Source organism: Parasteatoda tepidariorum, chromosome 6 (assembly GCF_043381705.1).
Source record: "Parasteatoda tepidariorum isolate YZ-2023 chromosome 6, CAS_Ptep_4.0, whole genome shotgun sequence".
Taxonomy (NCBI): Eukaryota; Metazoa; Arthropoda; class Arachnida; order Araneae; family Theridiidae; genus Parasteatoda; species Parasteatoda tepidariorum.
Genome location: NC_092209.1, coordinates 57,300,685 through 57,317,408, shown reverse-complemented (window position 1 = coordinate 57,317,408; position 16,724 = coordinate 57,300,685). Strand labels below are relative to the sequence as shown.

Below are 16,724 nucleotides of genomic sequence, written 5' to 3'. Positions count from 1 at the left end.
CAGAAAATTTAACATAAATTAAATTATTATACAGAAAATTTAAAATTATATAATAAAAAAAAGACTTACTTTTTCTTACTCTTATTTCATCAACTTCTTCCTCTACTTTTATCATTCCTCTTCCATGAGTTTTATCATAATCAAGTAATATTTTCATCATTTCCTCTTCAATAACTCTCTTTGGCTGATATTCAAAGCGTTCATACATTATTGGGAATTTAATCCGCTGAAAGTAAACAATATTAACATTTTTTTAAAGAAAAACAAAATTAAGTGTTTTATAAATCTTTTGCATCCATAGGATTTTATAATATTATGATTTTTATTTTTCATGAGGATTTTTCTTCCAATAATTACAATTTCTTTAAACACATATTTTACAGAGCAACTCAAAAACCTCTATGCATTCAAGTCCTAAAAAATCATTATTTAACTTTTGTAACAAATAAAAAAAACATGAACCAATGAAATAACATGCTTTTGGAATCTAAAGGTTGATAGTATTACCTTTTGATCATTTATCCCAGTCGTGATAAAATTGTTTAAGGACATAAATCGCTGGCAAAGAACACAAATATATTTAATAAAAATTATAATTAGAGATGTAAAGCAGTAAGCTTTTGAATGTCGTTTAGAAATTTACTATACTTGACAGTTAGTTTTTTTAATTCACTACAGTTGAATTGAACAACAACTGAAATCTCAAGAATTTTAAGTTCATTAAAATTTGTGGCAATACACAAAATATGCATTATATATACAGGGATGAGAGCAGTCAGAAAGTAAAAAAGAGGAAATCCCAAAAATAAATAAATATATATATATATATATATATTTACTATAAGCAAAAATGTGATAAAAAAAATTGCGATTTTTAAACTTGTAAACCATTTGAATATAAATACCGATATGAGACTTTTAAATCACGTAAATATGAAACTCTACATCGAATTTAAAAAATGCGAAAATACAAATCATGATTTTTTAATTTTTTGATCACGATGCATAATTTTTAAATCGCGCGATATTACAACCACAAAAACGAATCACGATATTGAATTTTAAGCTCGCGTGAATACGAATTGCTACATAGGGCTTTAAAAGCTCGTAAATACAAATCGCGATATTGATTTTTTAAATCTCGTAAGTAAGAATCGCAATGTACAATATTTAAATCGCCTGAATAAGAATCGCGACGTTCAACTTTTAAATCAGGTAAATACGAAAATCGAGATTTGATAATAAAATTGCGATTTTAAAAATGCATAAATACAAAACACGATATTGGGTTTTAAATGTCGTAAATAAGAATCATAATATACGATATTTAAATAGCGTAAATAAGAATCGCAATGTGCAACTTTTAAATCAGGTAAATACGAAAATCGATGATTGATATTAAAATCGCGTGAATAAAAATCGAGATATTTGCAGAGTCTGGACTTGTGATTTCTAAAAGGCTTGTTTGTATTGTTTTTGTTTAGACATAATAAATAAAAATTTAAAAGATTAATTGAATGAGCAAATAAATATTTTCACCGCAAATCACCTCTATTTTGTTTGTTTTCACGCCAGAATACAAGAAGCAGCGACGTCTGAATTACGAAAATACGAGCTATCCAGCCGACGGATAAAAAATACGGAAAATCTTATTTTCTGTGCGTGAAATCGGAGAAAATAGCTAAAATAAGTAAAAATGCTGAAGGGTTAGGAGCTAGGGCGTAGATTGAATATTCTGTTTATCTTTGAAAATCGTAAATAAATATAATTATTTTACTTCAATGACTGAATTTAAAAAAAAGAAGAAAAAAAAACGGGATATTTATTAAAAAAACGAAACTTTTAGAGAATCGGAGTTTTTGATAAAAAGGCTGAAATTCGAGAGACAAAAAAAATCTCATCCCTGTCTAAAGGTCAACCAGTTTTATCCCAAGGAAATGATTTTTAGAGAAACTTCAGAGGGAGGAAAAGGGACTTCAATAATTTCCCTCCGCGGAAAATTAAATTCCTCATAAAACATTTTAACTTGTGCAAAAAAAACAATTTCAGCGGAAATTAGCGGGAAAAATGGAAAAATCTGAAAAAAAGCGGAAATCCGCGGAAGAATCTCATCCCTGTATATATATATTTTTTAAGATTGACTGCCTGCTTACAGCCTTTTGTAATGTTTCATTGCAATTTTGTTAAGTAATTTATACTTTTTGATACTATACATACATAATATCTAAAAGCAATTAAATACAATTGAAAGTAGCAAAGATAATATTAAATAGTTACCAATATTTGTATTGAGCTTAACAAGTAGATAAAAAACAAATCAACAATGCTTAATGTTAAAAAAAAATTAAGATAAAAATAAAATAAAGCTTTTGGGTCATATTTCACAAATAGTCAAACATTTTAAGTTTTCCTAAATACAAATTCTATTTCTATAAATAACATTTTAACGCTAAATGATAAAAGACAATGCATTTTTTTTTATAGAAAACCACATATGATAAACACTAGACAACTTTCTTTAATAAAAGTGTTTATAAACTGAGCAAAAACTTTGTATTCTGAAGCTATTAAAAAAATTGACCCTGTATTGCGTTTTATTATTTTGCCTAACCCTGAGCTAAAATAACAAATAAGAATGTTTGACATAAACTTACAAAGAATTTCAATTTATGTTTATATCCAATAAGGTGGCACATGATATTATTTGGAGCACAGCTTGAATCACATAACTCACAATAATATACAACTTCATTAAGCAAATGTATTTCTGTCACAAAAGTTAAACCTGAAACAAAAAAAAATTGATTACAACACAGATACATATGCTTTGAATGTTCAGTGAAACTTCTCGAGAGCAATCATTCTCTGTTATGCGAAAAATTTTCACTAAAGAGGTGATCACTCTAAAAATTTTCAACATTAACAACTAACCCAAGAATGTATGCAAGTTCACAGCTAGATTTAATATTCATAAATAAAAAAAAAATTACTGAAAACAAAATTGGTTTTTATTATTCTCTGCTACTGCTATTTATTACCCTTTGGACTAAATTAATTGCTATTTGCATCTGTTACACGTCAAGGTCAATGTAAGTTTCTTACACTGATTTAGACTATGTTTTAGGTTTACTTACCAAAGAAAAGGGCAAGAAAATCAGTCACTCATGGAGAGAAGCCTAGTTTTCACTATAGAACTTTTAGAATTAAATTGATAGAACAAAAAATCAATGCCTTAGAAATGTGGCTGCTGAAGGAGGTGTTAGCTAAAACAAGTTTCAACAGAAATATAGATTTAGAAAATTTTAAGAGCTTGAATAATTTTCTAGAACTAAAGATGACACAGGTATGAGAGGGTTTTTGCTGACACATCATAGTCCATCAAATACCCGAAAATTGAAAAGTAGGACGCCAAAGTCTACCCATCTTGCAGTATCTATAAATTTAATCTTGAAAAAGATTAACAAAACAATTTTTTTGAAAAGTATTTATTTTGCGCTGAAGGACAAACAAAATTCAGATTCATAAAAATAAAATTCCTAAAAATACAAAAACAAATTAATATAGTGATTTAGTTTACACAAATCAATCAGTATAGGATAAAAGAAATTGTCAAGTAAATAAGGCATAATTTTACTGGAAAATTCTATATGTAAAAAATAACAAATAAAATTTTAATATTTAAATTTAGAATGTTTAAAACTTTATGTTTTTTTACCGCCTGTTCATTCTATTTTCAATATTTATGAATGCATTAGTGAAATGATAAATTTTCTGTAAGTAAAATGAAAATTAGCAAATAAAAAAGAAAAGGTTACATTGATTTTCACAAAAATAATCAGTGCAATAATATTAACATGAGAATTACTTTAACTACCTTGCTAATTAAATTATGATATATGAAATAATAGAGTTTTTAGTGTAATTATAATTGAGAATAAAAATAGTGAGAGAACAACTTATAAGAAATCGATACCAATAACTGGATGTTTTCTGTAACTCTCAGCAATAGTCTGAAGCTTTGCTCTTTTATTTACTTTGATACGAGTCACGCCAGCAGCAGCTATAAAATTAAAATAATTATTCAATTTTATTTTTAAAAATAATTCACAATAACGTTATTATACATTACACAGTCATTATCTAAATAAAATTAAGGACTAAAAAATTAAAAGTAATATATAAAAGTAATTTATGCAATATATTTATGCATATAGTTCTTGAAACATGACACATTTGATGGCTAACATGGGGAAATTTTGATTTCATAAAATCAAACGCAACACCAGAAGTATAAAAAATTCAGAAGTGCAAAAAAATAGGAAGTTATCTAAACTTGAATTAAGTATTTAATTTTGTTACAGGAACAAGTAAAATATTGTTAAAAAGAAAATGAAGCAAAAACCTTTTGACAAGAGAAATAATGAATTTACATGAAATTTAAATATTTTTAACTAGAGTAGAAATCTCTAGACAAGTAAATGCTTGTTTAATGATTCAATTGCAAGAGGTCAGAAGTTACTCAATTGCAAGAGGTCAGAAGTAATAAGTTGAATAAACAGAATTCTGGCTGCCTCTTTCACTACAAAAAGGAAAGAGCTCTTTAAAGAAATAAATCCTTTCATTTTCCCATACTAGCATCATGATGAGTATAATATCATTTTTAAATTTAAATAATGAAGTTTTAGAGCATTATAATACTGAAAAGGATGATCACAATTGGAAATAATTTTTTCTCTTAGAATAATTACCATTAAGACTAAAGAATTTAGAACATACATTTAGATTTTTGTTTACATACTTTCTAAGTGTGTCTTTTTTCCATTTAAATGCGTTTTTATTTGCCTTTTCAGTAATTATAACACTTCTTCCTTGGAGCATCTAAACAACAAGTTTGGGGCAGGCATTCATACGCCTCTGCATGTTACTTCTTTGCCATACCCCATGAAAGAAGAATTGCAAACTATTATTGTAATATCTATATTTTAATTTAGGGTGATACAATATGTAAGAAATTAGCATTTTTTCAGAGTAACAATCGACAAAAGCCTTACAAATCTTATACTTTTTAAATAGGGTTGTCATAAGAGCTTTAGATAAGGGCTTTTGCTTATAAAAATAATATAATTTTGATGTTTTATTATCTTGAAAAGGAAAATGCAGTGCAATAGAAAATATTTCATGCTATCTCAAAATAAAAATTAATCTTCAGATAGTTTGATTGTTTAATCAATAAATTACTAGTCTATAGAAAGTCATCTGGGCGGAAAACAGGTTCTGGGCAGAACCTCTTAACTCTTTTAAAACTAAATGTTAAACTCTGCAACAATCATCTTTGCCAGGAAAAAGGTTCAACTAGTATTTTTATGTAATGAGGTCTGTTTATTCTCTAGTGGGAGGAAGAAAATTTTATTATTTTGATGTTAAACAAAATTGAGGCACATATTTACATTTTAAAAATAAGGTCAACTGCTCATTCACTCTGCAATGTTTCAAAAATAAAAAATCCTGAGTTTTCTAACATCACAGAGGAGGAAGGTTTTGTTAATTTTTCACAAGTCTTTAAATTCTTCGTACTATTAAGTAATTTTCTTGAGAGAAACCATCTTCTGAAACTCGCAGTTATTTATACCTCCTCCCAAAAAAAATTTGACAGTTTTTACAATTGAAGCTCAAAAACTGTTTGGTAAAAACAAAAATCTTGTAGAAATTTTACCATGAATCATGAAAATTTGAAACTTTTAATAAGATTAACAGAACAAAATTAGTCAAACAAACAGCCACTTATTTACTCCCTTACCAATAAAAAAATTTTTTTGTCAAGATATAAACCAAAATATTTCTTTACAAATAATTAAAAAATAGAAACCACTAATTATCTTTCTTACATTTTTATTTTCATACATCATTTAATATTAATTTCTTCGAATGACAAATTTAAATTATGGTTATCTTTCGAATATCACAGAATAAATTAGTACTAAGCATCCTCAGAAATAAAATTATAAAATTTTTTTATGCAAATGAGTATTGGGAGAAATTATAAAAATTTAGAAGAGTGTCACTTACAAAGAGGATAATGAAGTAGCTGATTTCCCTCCTGATAAGATACAGAACTAGATGGCTGAAAAATATAAATAAATTCAGATCAGTCCACAGTAATCATTTAAGTCTATATTCCTTTAAAGTTTAGATATACAGTGAAACTTATTTTGTTTTACTTTTTTAACCGGTATCGAACAGCTGACCCAATTCTGAGTTTACAACTATTAATATTCAACTCTGTAGCCTTGTCATTTTGAACCCAACACAAAATTTAAGATGATTCCCAGATTGAACATTGGGACAAACTAGCGTTCATGGAGGACTTTATGATGGAACTAGTCCGCATTTATGACTACTAGTGTTCAACTCCGTTGCCTTGTAATTTTGAACCCAATCCAGAAGACAAGGGAACTCCTAGATCAAGTACTGGGAAAAATTTGCCTTCTTGAAGAACTTTTTGATGGAACTAACCCGCATTTTCGTTACATGGAGATGAAAACTACGAAAAACATATTTTAACCCATGATGCGTCTACCCATGAGGATATTTTACGATGTCAGTGTAAACAGTCATTCTCGTTGGTGCGAACCGGGAGTAGAATTTGCATTTAACTACCATTGCGGGGATTTGAATGTGAGTTAAAGAGGAAATCAAATACTCTATACCCTATGCCACCCCGGTACAGTGAAACTTATTGGGAGTGGTCACTCACTGCTACAAAAAATTATGGATTGTTAAGAGAGATGGTAGAACAAAGATTTGTCAACAACTAATTGCAGAGTAAGTTATAAATAAATAAATATTTAACAAGTCTTTAATTTATTATTTATTTAAAATGCATACCATAGAAGGAGGGTTTGGTTTAAACCAAGTGGCTTTCATGAGAGGGGGAAAAAGCTTTTTTTAAAAATTATTTTATAATTTCTGTCATAAAACTTTTTATTATTAAAAAAATCCAATTATTTTGAAATTTAATATTTTTTAATTTAAGAACACAACTTAAAAATATTAACATCGAAACTTGTTAAAAATTCAACGAAAAAATAATAATGGAAATAGAATAAATATAATAAAAATAATGGAAAATTTAAAAAATAGCAATTGAATTTTAAAACTATAATAGATTTCTTTCTCTAAAAAAGTTCCATGTTATGTAAACATATTTAAAATTTTAAATTTGATAATTTCATTTTTTATACTTTTGAACAATTAAAGACATTTAATAGCCCAATTTAACATATAAAATGTCATTTGAGCTTTTATTTAGAAAAAGAGAGAGAGAGAAAATGTTTATCTTTCAAAGCTGCATTGTATAGTTCAATATGCCTTATTTCCATCATGATACTTGTTTTAAATCTTTTAGAGACATTTTTCTTCTTATCCTAAAAAGTTTTATTTATTTGAGACCTTTTAAAACTAAAACTTTATTCCTACTTGTCCAAATTTATTTTCGTGTGTGCTTGAATCACTTGGACATTATGCTTTTTCAATTTTGAAATTACTAATTTCTCAGATATGTTTAGAGCACTAGCTAACAAAAATTGCTTCTGGGTCTGATCTGCATAAAAGTATGTCGTTCATTCTTTGTACCTCCCTTCAATATTTGTCTAGAGGTTCCAATTTTAATATTAATATGGGTCATATCTTTTCCCATAATTTTTTGATGAGAATGAACAATATAAGTATAGGCATAGCTGCCAATTCATACAGACGTTTGGAAAAATTTGTAAAAATAAACTAATTAAAGTAGGAGGAATTCCTAAAAAATGTTACTTTACACATACTTAATATGCTTATTTACACATGTTTGAATTACTAATTTGTCATGGGAAATAAAATTATTTTTGAAAAATATATATGATTTATACTGTAAAACATAAATATTACTATCACAAAGAAAAAGTTTCCTCAATGACAAAAGCAGATAAGTATATGTAAGCCATTCTATTTATTTGGATAAGAGTATATATTACTTGTTTTTTAAGGTATTAGACTAGTGATGACTAATAAAGTCAGAATAATTGTTCTTTGCACCCCATTTCTTATTCATGGGCAGCACATACTGACAAACTGCACAAAAATTTTCTAAAAAAAATTATATTCATGTTGGTAGTAAGTTCACAATAAATAATGAGAACTAAAAATTCCAAATTTATTGTTCCAAATTTAATGTTATGGAAACCAAATGTTAATATAAACATGCAAGCAGTAGAAGCTTGGATGGATGAAAACTTACTTTACTTGAAAACTGCTCAAGAGACTGTTTGGCAACTTCTGGTATAGCTTGTGCCATTAAATTCTGAAATTACAACAATTTTAAACTTAAGAGTAAATATACATTACTAGAAGTAAAACTTTTTTTCTGGCATAACACGATAAGTTCTTGATAAATTACTGCATAAAAAAAAACAATAATTCTTTACTTAACGATAAGACTTTTAAGTATTAAGAAGTTGCCTTAATGGTTCAAAAAACATTCTTAAATATATTAATTAATCAGTGTTATCAATCAATTTACAAAATCAGACAGAATTTGGGCTTTTAAATGGTAACACCAAAATCAATGTTTTTTTAATTCAAAAGAAGACTGTATCGATATGTATTTACAGTTACAATTTTTAAGTGTTCAGAAACCAAAATTTTTTAACAAAACAACTCATTGCCAATCTGCTTTAAAAAAAACATATTTTCATAAAAATATAAGCATTAACTATTTGCAACAAAAAAAAATAAATAAATGTTAATACAGAAAAAACAGAAAGGAAGATGTTTTCACTAATCTATATATTTAATAAATTATAATTATTTATTATAAAATATATGTATATGTGGGGAATAGCAGTTATCAACAATGTCAACCTTCATCTATGAAAAGGTACCCCCGGCATAGAGTCGAGTTAACATGTCTTATATACTAGTGAATTGTAGTTGTAATTTTGTAGTGGTAGATACGCTACAGTACTCCCCCACCAGAATTATATCTGTGATAGAATTCGATGAATGGATATCCACTAGTTGAATCATTGCTATTTTTGTGCGAAGCTGGGAGAGCTGTATTAAGATCAACGTACTTTTTGAGTGCTGAATGTGAGAGGTGTATTAACTTCATGGTCGTAGTCGCTCCTGTGTTGCCTTTAGCAGTCGAGTGTATGCCGGCCAACGTTGTGTGTTCGAAACTGAGTAGCAACAGTGCGAGGAGGTGGATAATGTTGCAGGCACAAGTAGCAAGTCAACTATTCAATGTGGACCATCCAACGAAGTAGACATATTCAGATCGAAATGGGCGTTACTGCCCAGGTAGGCGTGTTCACATCACGTCCGAAGGTCACCAATGTGGGGAATAGTAGTTATCGACAATGTCAACCTTCATTTATGAAAAGGTACCCCCGACATAGAATCTAGTTAACATGTCTTATATACTAGTGAATTGTAGTTGTAATTTTGTAGTGGTAGATACGCTACATATACATAGAAATACATAATAATTAAAAGTGAGATACTCTTATGAAAGTGGATTTTTAAGACATTTTAAACCTCTTTTGTTCATTCTATACTTATAACGTTAAAATATTAAGGATAAAATAATTTTGTGCTCTGTAAACAACATTCAAACAAGAGTTAATATGAATTGAGCTGTACTGCGAAAAAATATTAATTTTAACTATTTAAAAAATCAAATACCCTTAGATGTTTCCTACCCACTAAATGGGTTTGCAATGTAACTTCACTATGAACTTCAATATTACAAACCTGAAAAAAATATAGAGTCAAAATCAAAGTAAAAAAAATAGTATGAATCTTACAATTAGTTATTTCAAACATTATTTGCTTTTCAGAGTAATGACTATTCAAATTCAAATTAAATTTATTAACTTTAAAAAGAAAATTTACTATTAAAAATTTAATTCCATAATGTATGTACCAAAATTTAATACCAGCACAGTATCATATGCTTAAGACAGATTGGCTGACTTGTATTTTTAAGAAGATATGGACAAAAATAATTTTGTCAACATTACAAATTTTGATGGCTGGTTTGTTTTAAAATGAATTAATAGTACAATAGCTAAACACATAAGAAATGTGTCTAACTAAAACAATGCCAAACTAAAAAAACTTTGCAAAATGAACAAGTACCTTCTTTTTTTTTTTTGGTCAATTAAAAAAAAAAAAAAAATTTAAACTCTAAACAAGATTTTTACACAGTTTTGCATATACACAACTATGATATATTTTCAAAATCCTTGAAGATCTAAGATCTATTGAATAATCAAAATTTTATTTTTCTGAAGAAGATTGGTGGAATGTAGAGTTTAATGCGACATAAGCCCAGTAATGACTAAACTATGTGTTACTTAAATAATAATTGTAAATTGTATGCAAGGTAAAAAAATCAAACAGTATTTAAATAACGTCTGACTGGAAAGAGCGGAAAAAAGATTATCATCAGCTTGTATTTTCTTTAAAAATTACCTTCAAGAATTTTTTTTTTTCTTGGAAGGTTAATTCTAAAGTTTTTTCTTGTTCTCCCAGATTTTTTTTTTGTTCAGTGACCAACAAGTTACAACAACATCTTATAATTGAAAAATCCATCTCTTTCTATAGTTCTAGGTAATTGTTAAGAAAGTTTCAATAATATGTTGAGTTTAATGTTCATTTCATAATTTTTCAAATCATGTTATAAAGCTTGATAAAGTAACTCATATCCCTTTTTAGATATGAATTTCTAAAAGATATTTGCTCTTCAGAACGAAAATTGCTGAAAAACCAACTTCACACATGTATGAAGAAGCAATGGCTATGCATAGAATATAGTTAGACTATCTAAAAAATAAATTGAAAATTTGTGAAATAAAATTCCACAAAGCAAATAAATGGGCTTGGCACAAACAAATTAAATAAAAAATTTACTCTTAATTACAATAAGGCCATTTAAAAAATATATTAGTATTTTTAAATACATACCTTACATTTAACAGCATAAAAATGAATGCTTAAAAGGAGAAAAAATATTTTGATTAAAATATTTAACAAACACAATATTTTTAAAGGCATTTTCATATCAAAAGCAACACTAATTTAAATAAATGTTTCACAAATGTGTAAACTTCACTTACTCTGCATCGAAAATCACCAAATGCTTCTTCGACATCATGGAAGGCTTTTCGTGATGGTTTGTTATACAAACATTTTGTAGGAGATTCAGAATATCTTTTAAACTTTCTATCAGCTACTTCTCTGATTTTCTCTCTTTCTTTTCTATGCCTGTGTTTAGAGGCATATGAGTCACTAGAATCTGCTTCATATTCTTCTCTTTGGATCTTTTTTCTTCTTTGAGAATGTTTACAGTAATTGCAAGTTTTTTCCGTTGTATCAGAATCTTCTACAAAAAAATTAGATACGTCAGATCTTTTGGGAAATTTTTTTCCTGATGGTATATTTGGTGATATTCGTTTCAGTGGTCTTTGTCTTTCTGGTACTTTTATCTTTTGTACCTTTGGCGTTTGTAACTGTGATGTTTGTGCTATTGTTTCTGTTTGTGCTGGTGTTAGTGCTACTGTTTCATTTTCTTCATCACTGTCAAGTGTTAGATCTATTATTTCAATAACTCCTTGTTTAGAAGGTAAAGGCTTTTTCATCAAGGCTCTCATCAACTTTCTCTTTTCTTTTTCCAAATCTTTTAAACTATTAAGAGTACCTAAAAAATATAATTAGTACTTATGAAATTAAATTAAATAATTTTTTTCTCTCATTCATTCAGGTCAATAGCAATAATCAGTAACTCAGAGACAATGAAATTTAAACTACTGAATAAAATCTTAAATAAAAAGTTTTCAGTTTGTATAACTTTTAAACTATTTAAGCATACACAAGTGTGACCAAAGTTAAAATTGAGATAACTGGTTGAAAATCATTGGTTTAAAGATTCATAGCTATCTCCAGGAGTTGGCACTTGGCTCCACCTCTTCGGACGCAGAGTTCATTTCAGTGCGGGAGTAAAAAGAGAAACATCTCTGCTTTTGAAATTGAGACAACCCTTAATGCGCGCCAAACACAAAAGTGAATTTTTTTCCAGTCACTTACTTCGCTTTATCATCTGCTATTTTAAATTTAAAAACTGCTGTTTTCCCAGCAAAAAGTCTCAAAAAGGACAAACTATTCACTCAAAAGAGAGAAATACCATATAAAATGGAGCGAAATATCATCAAATTTACGAAATATTTAATGTTAAAAAATGCAGAAGAAGTTTTGCGAAATAAATATTTTTGCCATACGATCGCCAAATAGCAACCTTGTTCAGGATTGCTCACAATCTTCTCACGAAAATAGTGAAATAGTATCTTCACATACCCGTGATGAAGGCGGAGCCAAGTGCCAACTCCTGGTGAACGAGCTATAAAAATGTTTTGATTTGAGATGTTAATGTTTTGAGAAAAAAAAAGCAAGCATAGCTAAAATTTGGAGAAGGTATAGTTAGAGAATGATTTAACTACATTGAAAGTTAAAAAATCATTTATAAGAATGAAAAAAATTTAAAAATTTTTCAGCTATATAAAAAACATTTCAAAAGTTGTTAAGCATATTATTTGTTTTTATTATAAAAACAAGCAGTGAACATTCTTTAATACACAAAATAAACATCACATTAATATTCTTTAATACATACCTCTGGCTTTAGGTCTCTGTGTTTTTTTAAATTTAACTGGATCCTAAAAAAAGGATAATAAGTTAAATAAAATCACAATTTTTTAGTAAAAAAGTATTTATTGATTAATTAATGATGATAGAGAGAGAAGAGGATGGATACGCTAAATTTTAGAACAGTGTGACACTTGTAAAATGTTCTATCACATGAAAAACTTGTCTAATAGAGAAATTAAGATACTCTTCCTAAATTTTACGACTAAGGGAATTTCAACTGACAATGGAAAATAATTCCTCATAAAGAATTGAAGCAACAAAGTACAGCTGATTAAATCAGTCAAAAATTAACCCTAAAAATTTAGATACAGTACAGAATCCATTATCTGGAAATCAGAAAACCGGAAAACCAAAAAACCGGAACGAAATTCAATAAATTTTCTCGCCATTTTTAAAAAAGAACATTTTTTTTCCTCATAAGATTTTACGATTTTTCTTTCTTTTTTTAAAGATGTTTACCTTACCATCATTTTGGAAATAATCATTAGTGTATTATTTCATCGTTCTTTCTTATTTTTAAGATTATTTCCAAATATTTTTTTTTTTTTTTTATAGTTTGGTTTAACTATAAGAAAACGGCTTTTTGTAGCGATTCAGAAAACCGGAAAAATCAGTTATCCGGAATAGCGATGGTCCCGACTGTCCCGGATAATCGGTTCCCTACTGTATTACAACTTTCTCTATAACGAAAGGAAAGTCTTTTAATGCAGTAATCATATTGTACCTGTCAAGACTGTGAAAAAGCTAATTGCAGTTTTATATATAAAATGAAATTTGTTGTAACTGTTGGTCTGCTTCATCAGAAACAGCCTGAGTATGAATATATTTGAGAGGTGATTTAATAATCAACTCCACTTTTTTGGGTGACAATTTCAACATAATATTAAAAAAACAATATAGTCCAGGAAATATATTTATCTTACAGACAGTAGTGTAGTCAGGGTATCTGCTACATTTTAGATTTTCAAATTCATGACTTTTCATGATTTTCCATGACTAATTCCAAGAGTTTTTCATGACTTAACGAAGTTACTATTTTCTCGAACAAAAACGCAACAATGAATTAAAAAAAGCATTATAATAACATTAATTGAAATTATAGGTATAACCAAAACTGCTATACTCTGCATTTTTATATTTATAGATTTTAAATTTAAAAAACAGAGTAAAGAAAGAGTTGAAACAATAAACTAGCTGAAAAAAATACAAAAGCAAATAATTTTTTTCTGTAGAATTATATTATAAAGAAACTTTTCTTGTTCATCTGAAAGGAAAGAAATACTCCTGATTTTTCTGTTCTCATTTTGGAATAAAAGAAATTCTCCAATGACTGGTTTGCTTCAACTAGAATTTTAAATTGATAAAATTTAAAAAAAAAAAAAATAGAAATTTTTAAATCACAGAAGAGTTTAAAAGATAATTCCCTCTAGAAATGATAGTTTTTCTTTCATTTTTTTTTTAAAGAACACCATAATTTTTAAAGAACATGATAAAATAATTTTATATTCTTATAAAATATGCCTGAGTGGAGATTTTGTTAGGAATTCAGATAGTTGGAATAGGATGAAATTAGGGAGGGGGGATTCCATTTTAAAAATTTGATTTTTTGGAAGTGGTGCAAGGGGCAAAACATGGTTTTGGAGCAAGAAAAAAGCAATTTTGGAGCAGCAAAACAAAGATTTGGAGCATATTTAATAAAAAAAAATTAAAACAAGAATTTAATAATAAGAGTTTTTTGTTCATTAATAACATATCTAATTATTTACACTTTTTTGAAGGTCCTTGCATAAACAAATTAAGTTTCTTTTTGGTAGCCTCAGATAAAAGGAATAGAATTATTAGGACATAGAATTTTTTTCTGAAGAAGATTAAGATGTCATCGCATTTGTGGCATCTAGTCCAACTATTACATTTGAATTGTGCCAAATTTCTGCATTTTCTACATCCAAAGATTTTAAGTCCTTTCCTGTCAAACTAAGAAAAGCAGAACTCTTTTAAAAAACGCCCTAACAATGCTTAAACTAGAGACACCATTTTATAATACAGCAAGTGAATCAATGGTGTCTCAGTTTGGAAAAAACCTAAACATTTATTTAATATAGGTGAAATATTACTTAAAAAAGAGCTTTTGGCAAAAGCAATTTAAATAAATTCAATATTGAGTGGCTCATACTATTTTTTAAATTAATAATTACTTTATTTAATTCTGTAAAAGGTAATTTAAAACTCTAATTAATTTAACTATTATTTAACGTTATTGAGTATATTTTTCTTAAAATTTAAAAAAATGTTATTTGTAATAGTATATTCAATAAAACATTAACAAGATTAATATTGATCATACGGAATTTATAAAAATATGTAAAGAATTAAGCAAACTTTAATAAATTTATATTACAAATGTAAATTAGTGAATGACCCCTAATTTTTTTAAAATTAAAATTGGTTACCCAGTACAGTATTTCATTAATGAAATGATTAAAAAAAATAATTTTTAAATGCAAATTCAATGAGTATTGAAGCTATAATAAAATGCAATAAGTATAAAAAAAAATATTAGTAAAAAAAAGTAATAAATGTTTAAAAACAATATGCAATTAGTGGATGGTCCCTCAGAAAAAATTTACACTTAAGAAACTCAATTTTTATCTTTATTAAATTAAATGAATAAAAGGGAGATGGAAATTTTGAGGTTATGAAGCTTTTTGATTCTTGACTGCTCTGAGGATCAACATGAAAATATGTACTTAGTGAATGGTCCCCAAGTTAATTCCAAGATCATGAGTACTATTCTATAAATAGAATAGAGCAAGAAGGCCATAAGCTTGCCATTGACGAAGACGATGGCACTTCAATAACAATGAAATTAAACAAGAGAAATAAAATTTTCGTTTGCTATTAAACTTTGGCAATGTTTAGTCGGTCCCCGAAAATTCCTGGGAAGTTTCGGTTCCATTTCAGAGAGTGGAAAATGAAACCTGAAATTGAGAATATCTTGTAAAATGAAGCAGAGTTGTACATGAGAGTGCAAGAATCCTTCCCACTGAATCCAGAGCAACCCATCACATAGCAGTAGCTTGGTTGCCGCAAAATTGTGACTTGGCGATACCCAGGGGAAAATATCCCTTTTGGCTCAGATCGGGGCAATTTAAGCCTACTACTTCAATTTGGAGCATATAGGCCCAGGTTTCCACAATTGGCGCAGTACTTGCAACACTGGAATACCAAAATCCATGACTTTCCATGATTTTTTTCAAAAAAACAGCAAAAATCATGACTTTTCATGACAAATTTTGTTCAATACTGAAATTCATGACTTTCCATGATTTTTCATGACTTTTCAGGTGCGCGGATACCCTGTGTAGTTTATTGACATTTGCTCAAGAAAAAATAAAATAAAATAGAAATTCACCAAATTTTGAATGCCAGGAAAATGACATAATTGCTTAGAAATTAAAAAAAAACTGTAATTTTAAGCTAATTGTAAGTAACTCAACCTAAGCCTTTAAGTTAGACGGACCATGAATTGCTTAAAATAATTCTTTTATCCACTGTAGAAAGAATCAAAAAAGATTTTGTTGCTGATATGAACTGAATAAAATTGTGTATAATGATCAATCATTAAATAAAAAATATTAACTTTGATAACATTCTCAAGCACATTGCAATCTTACATAAACTTGGTATTAGGTTAATATTTGCTTTCCTCATTTAAAAAAAATTCTGGTAACTGTGTCAATGTCCTGGCATTCATAAGCCAGAATAATGACAATTTGCCATTTTATAGCATTTAACTTTAATTTAAGATTTTGGCCTAAGACGTTTACAATCCGCAGAAAACAACAGGATTTCTTGAAATAACTCAGGTAAATTTATGTAGTTTATGTTATTAATGATTTCAACAAGACACAGGAAAATAAAAACCTACTCACCCTGAAAAAATTTTTGAAATAGATTTTGAACCAGAAAGTTGGTTCTTT

At 27.8% G+C, this 16,724-nt stretch overlaps 1 protein-coding gene across 4 annotated transcripts in view; it reads right to left on the bottom strand.

The window, feature by feature from the left end:
- Positions 1–16,724, bottom strand: part of LOC107456925 (uncharacterized) — a 58,331-nt gene that overhangs the window by 33,443 nt on the left and 8,164 nt on the right. For all 4 annotated transcript variants that reach the window (XM_043053330.2, XM_071181600.1, XM_043053329.2 and 1 more), the window contains exons 3-10: positions 12,710–12,752; positions 11,160–11,740; positions 9,724–9,792; positions 8,279–8,341; positions 6,067–6,121; positions 3,974–4,060; positions 2,655–2,785; positions 70–226 (exon numbers count right to left, since the gene is read on the bottom strand). In XM_043053330.2, the coding sequence (XP_042909264.1) occupies positions 70–226; positions 2,655–2,785; positions 3,974–4,060; positions 6,067–6,121; positions 8,279–8,341; positions 9,724–9,792; positions 11,160–11,740; positions 12,710–12,752 (1,186 nt within the window). The remainder of the gene's footprint in view (positions 1–69; positions 227–2,654; positions 2,786–3,973; positions 4,061–6,066; positions 6,122–8,278; positions 8,342–9,723; positions 9,793–11,159; positions 11,741–12,709; positions 12,753–16,724) is intronic.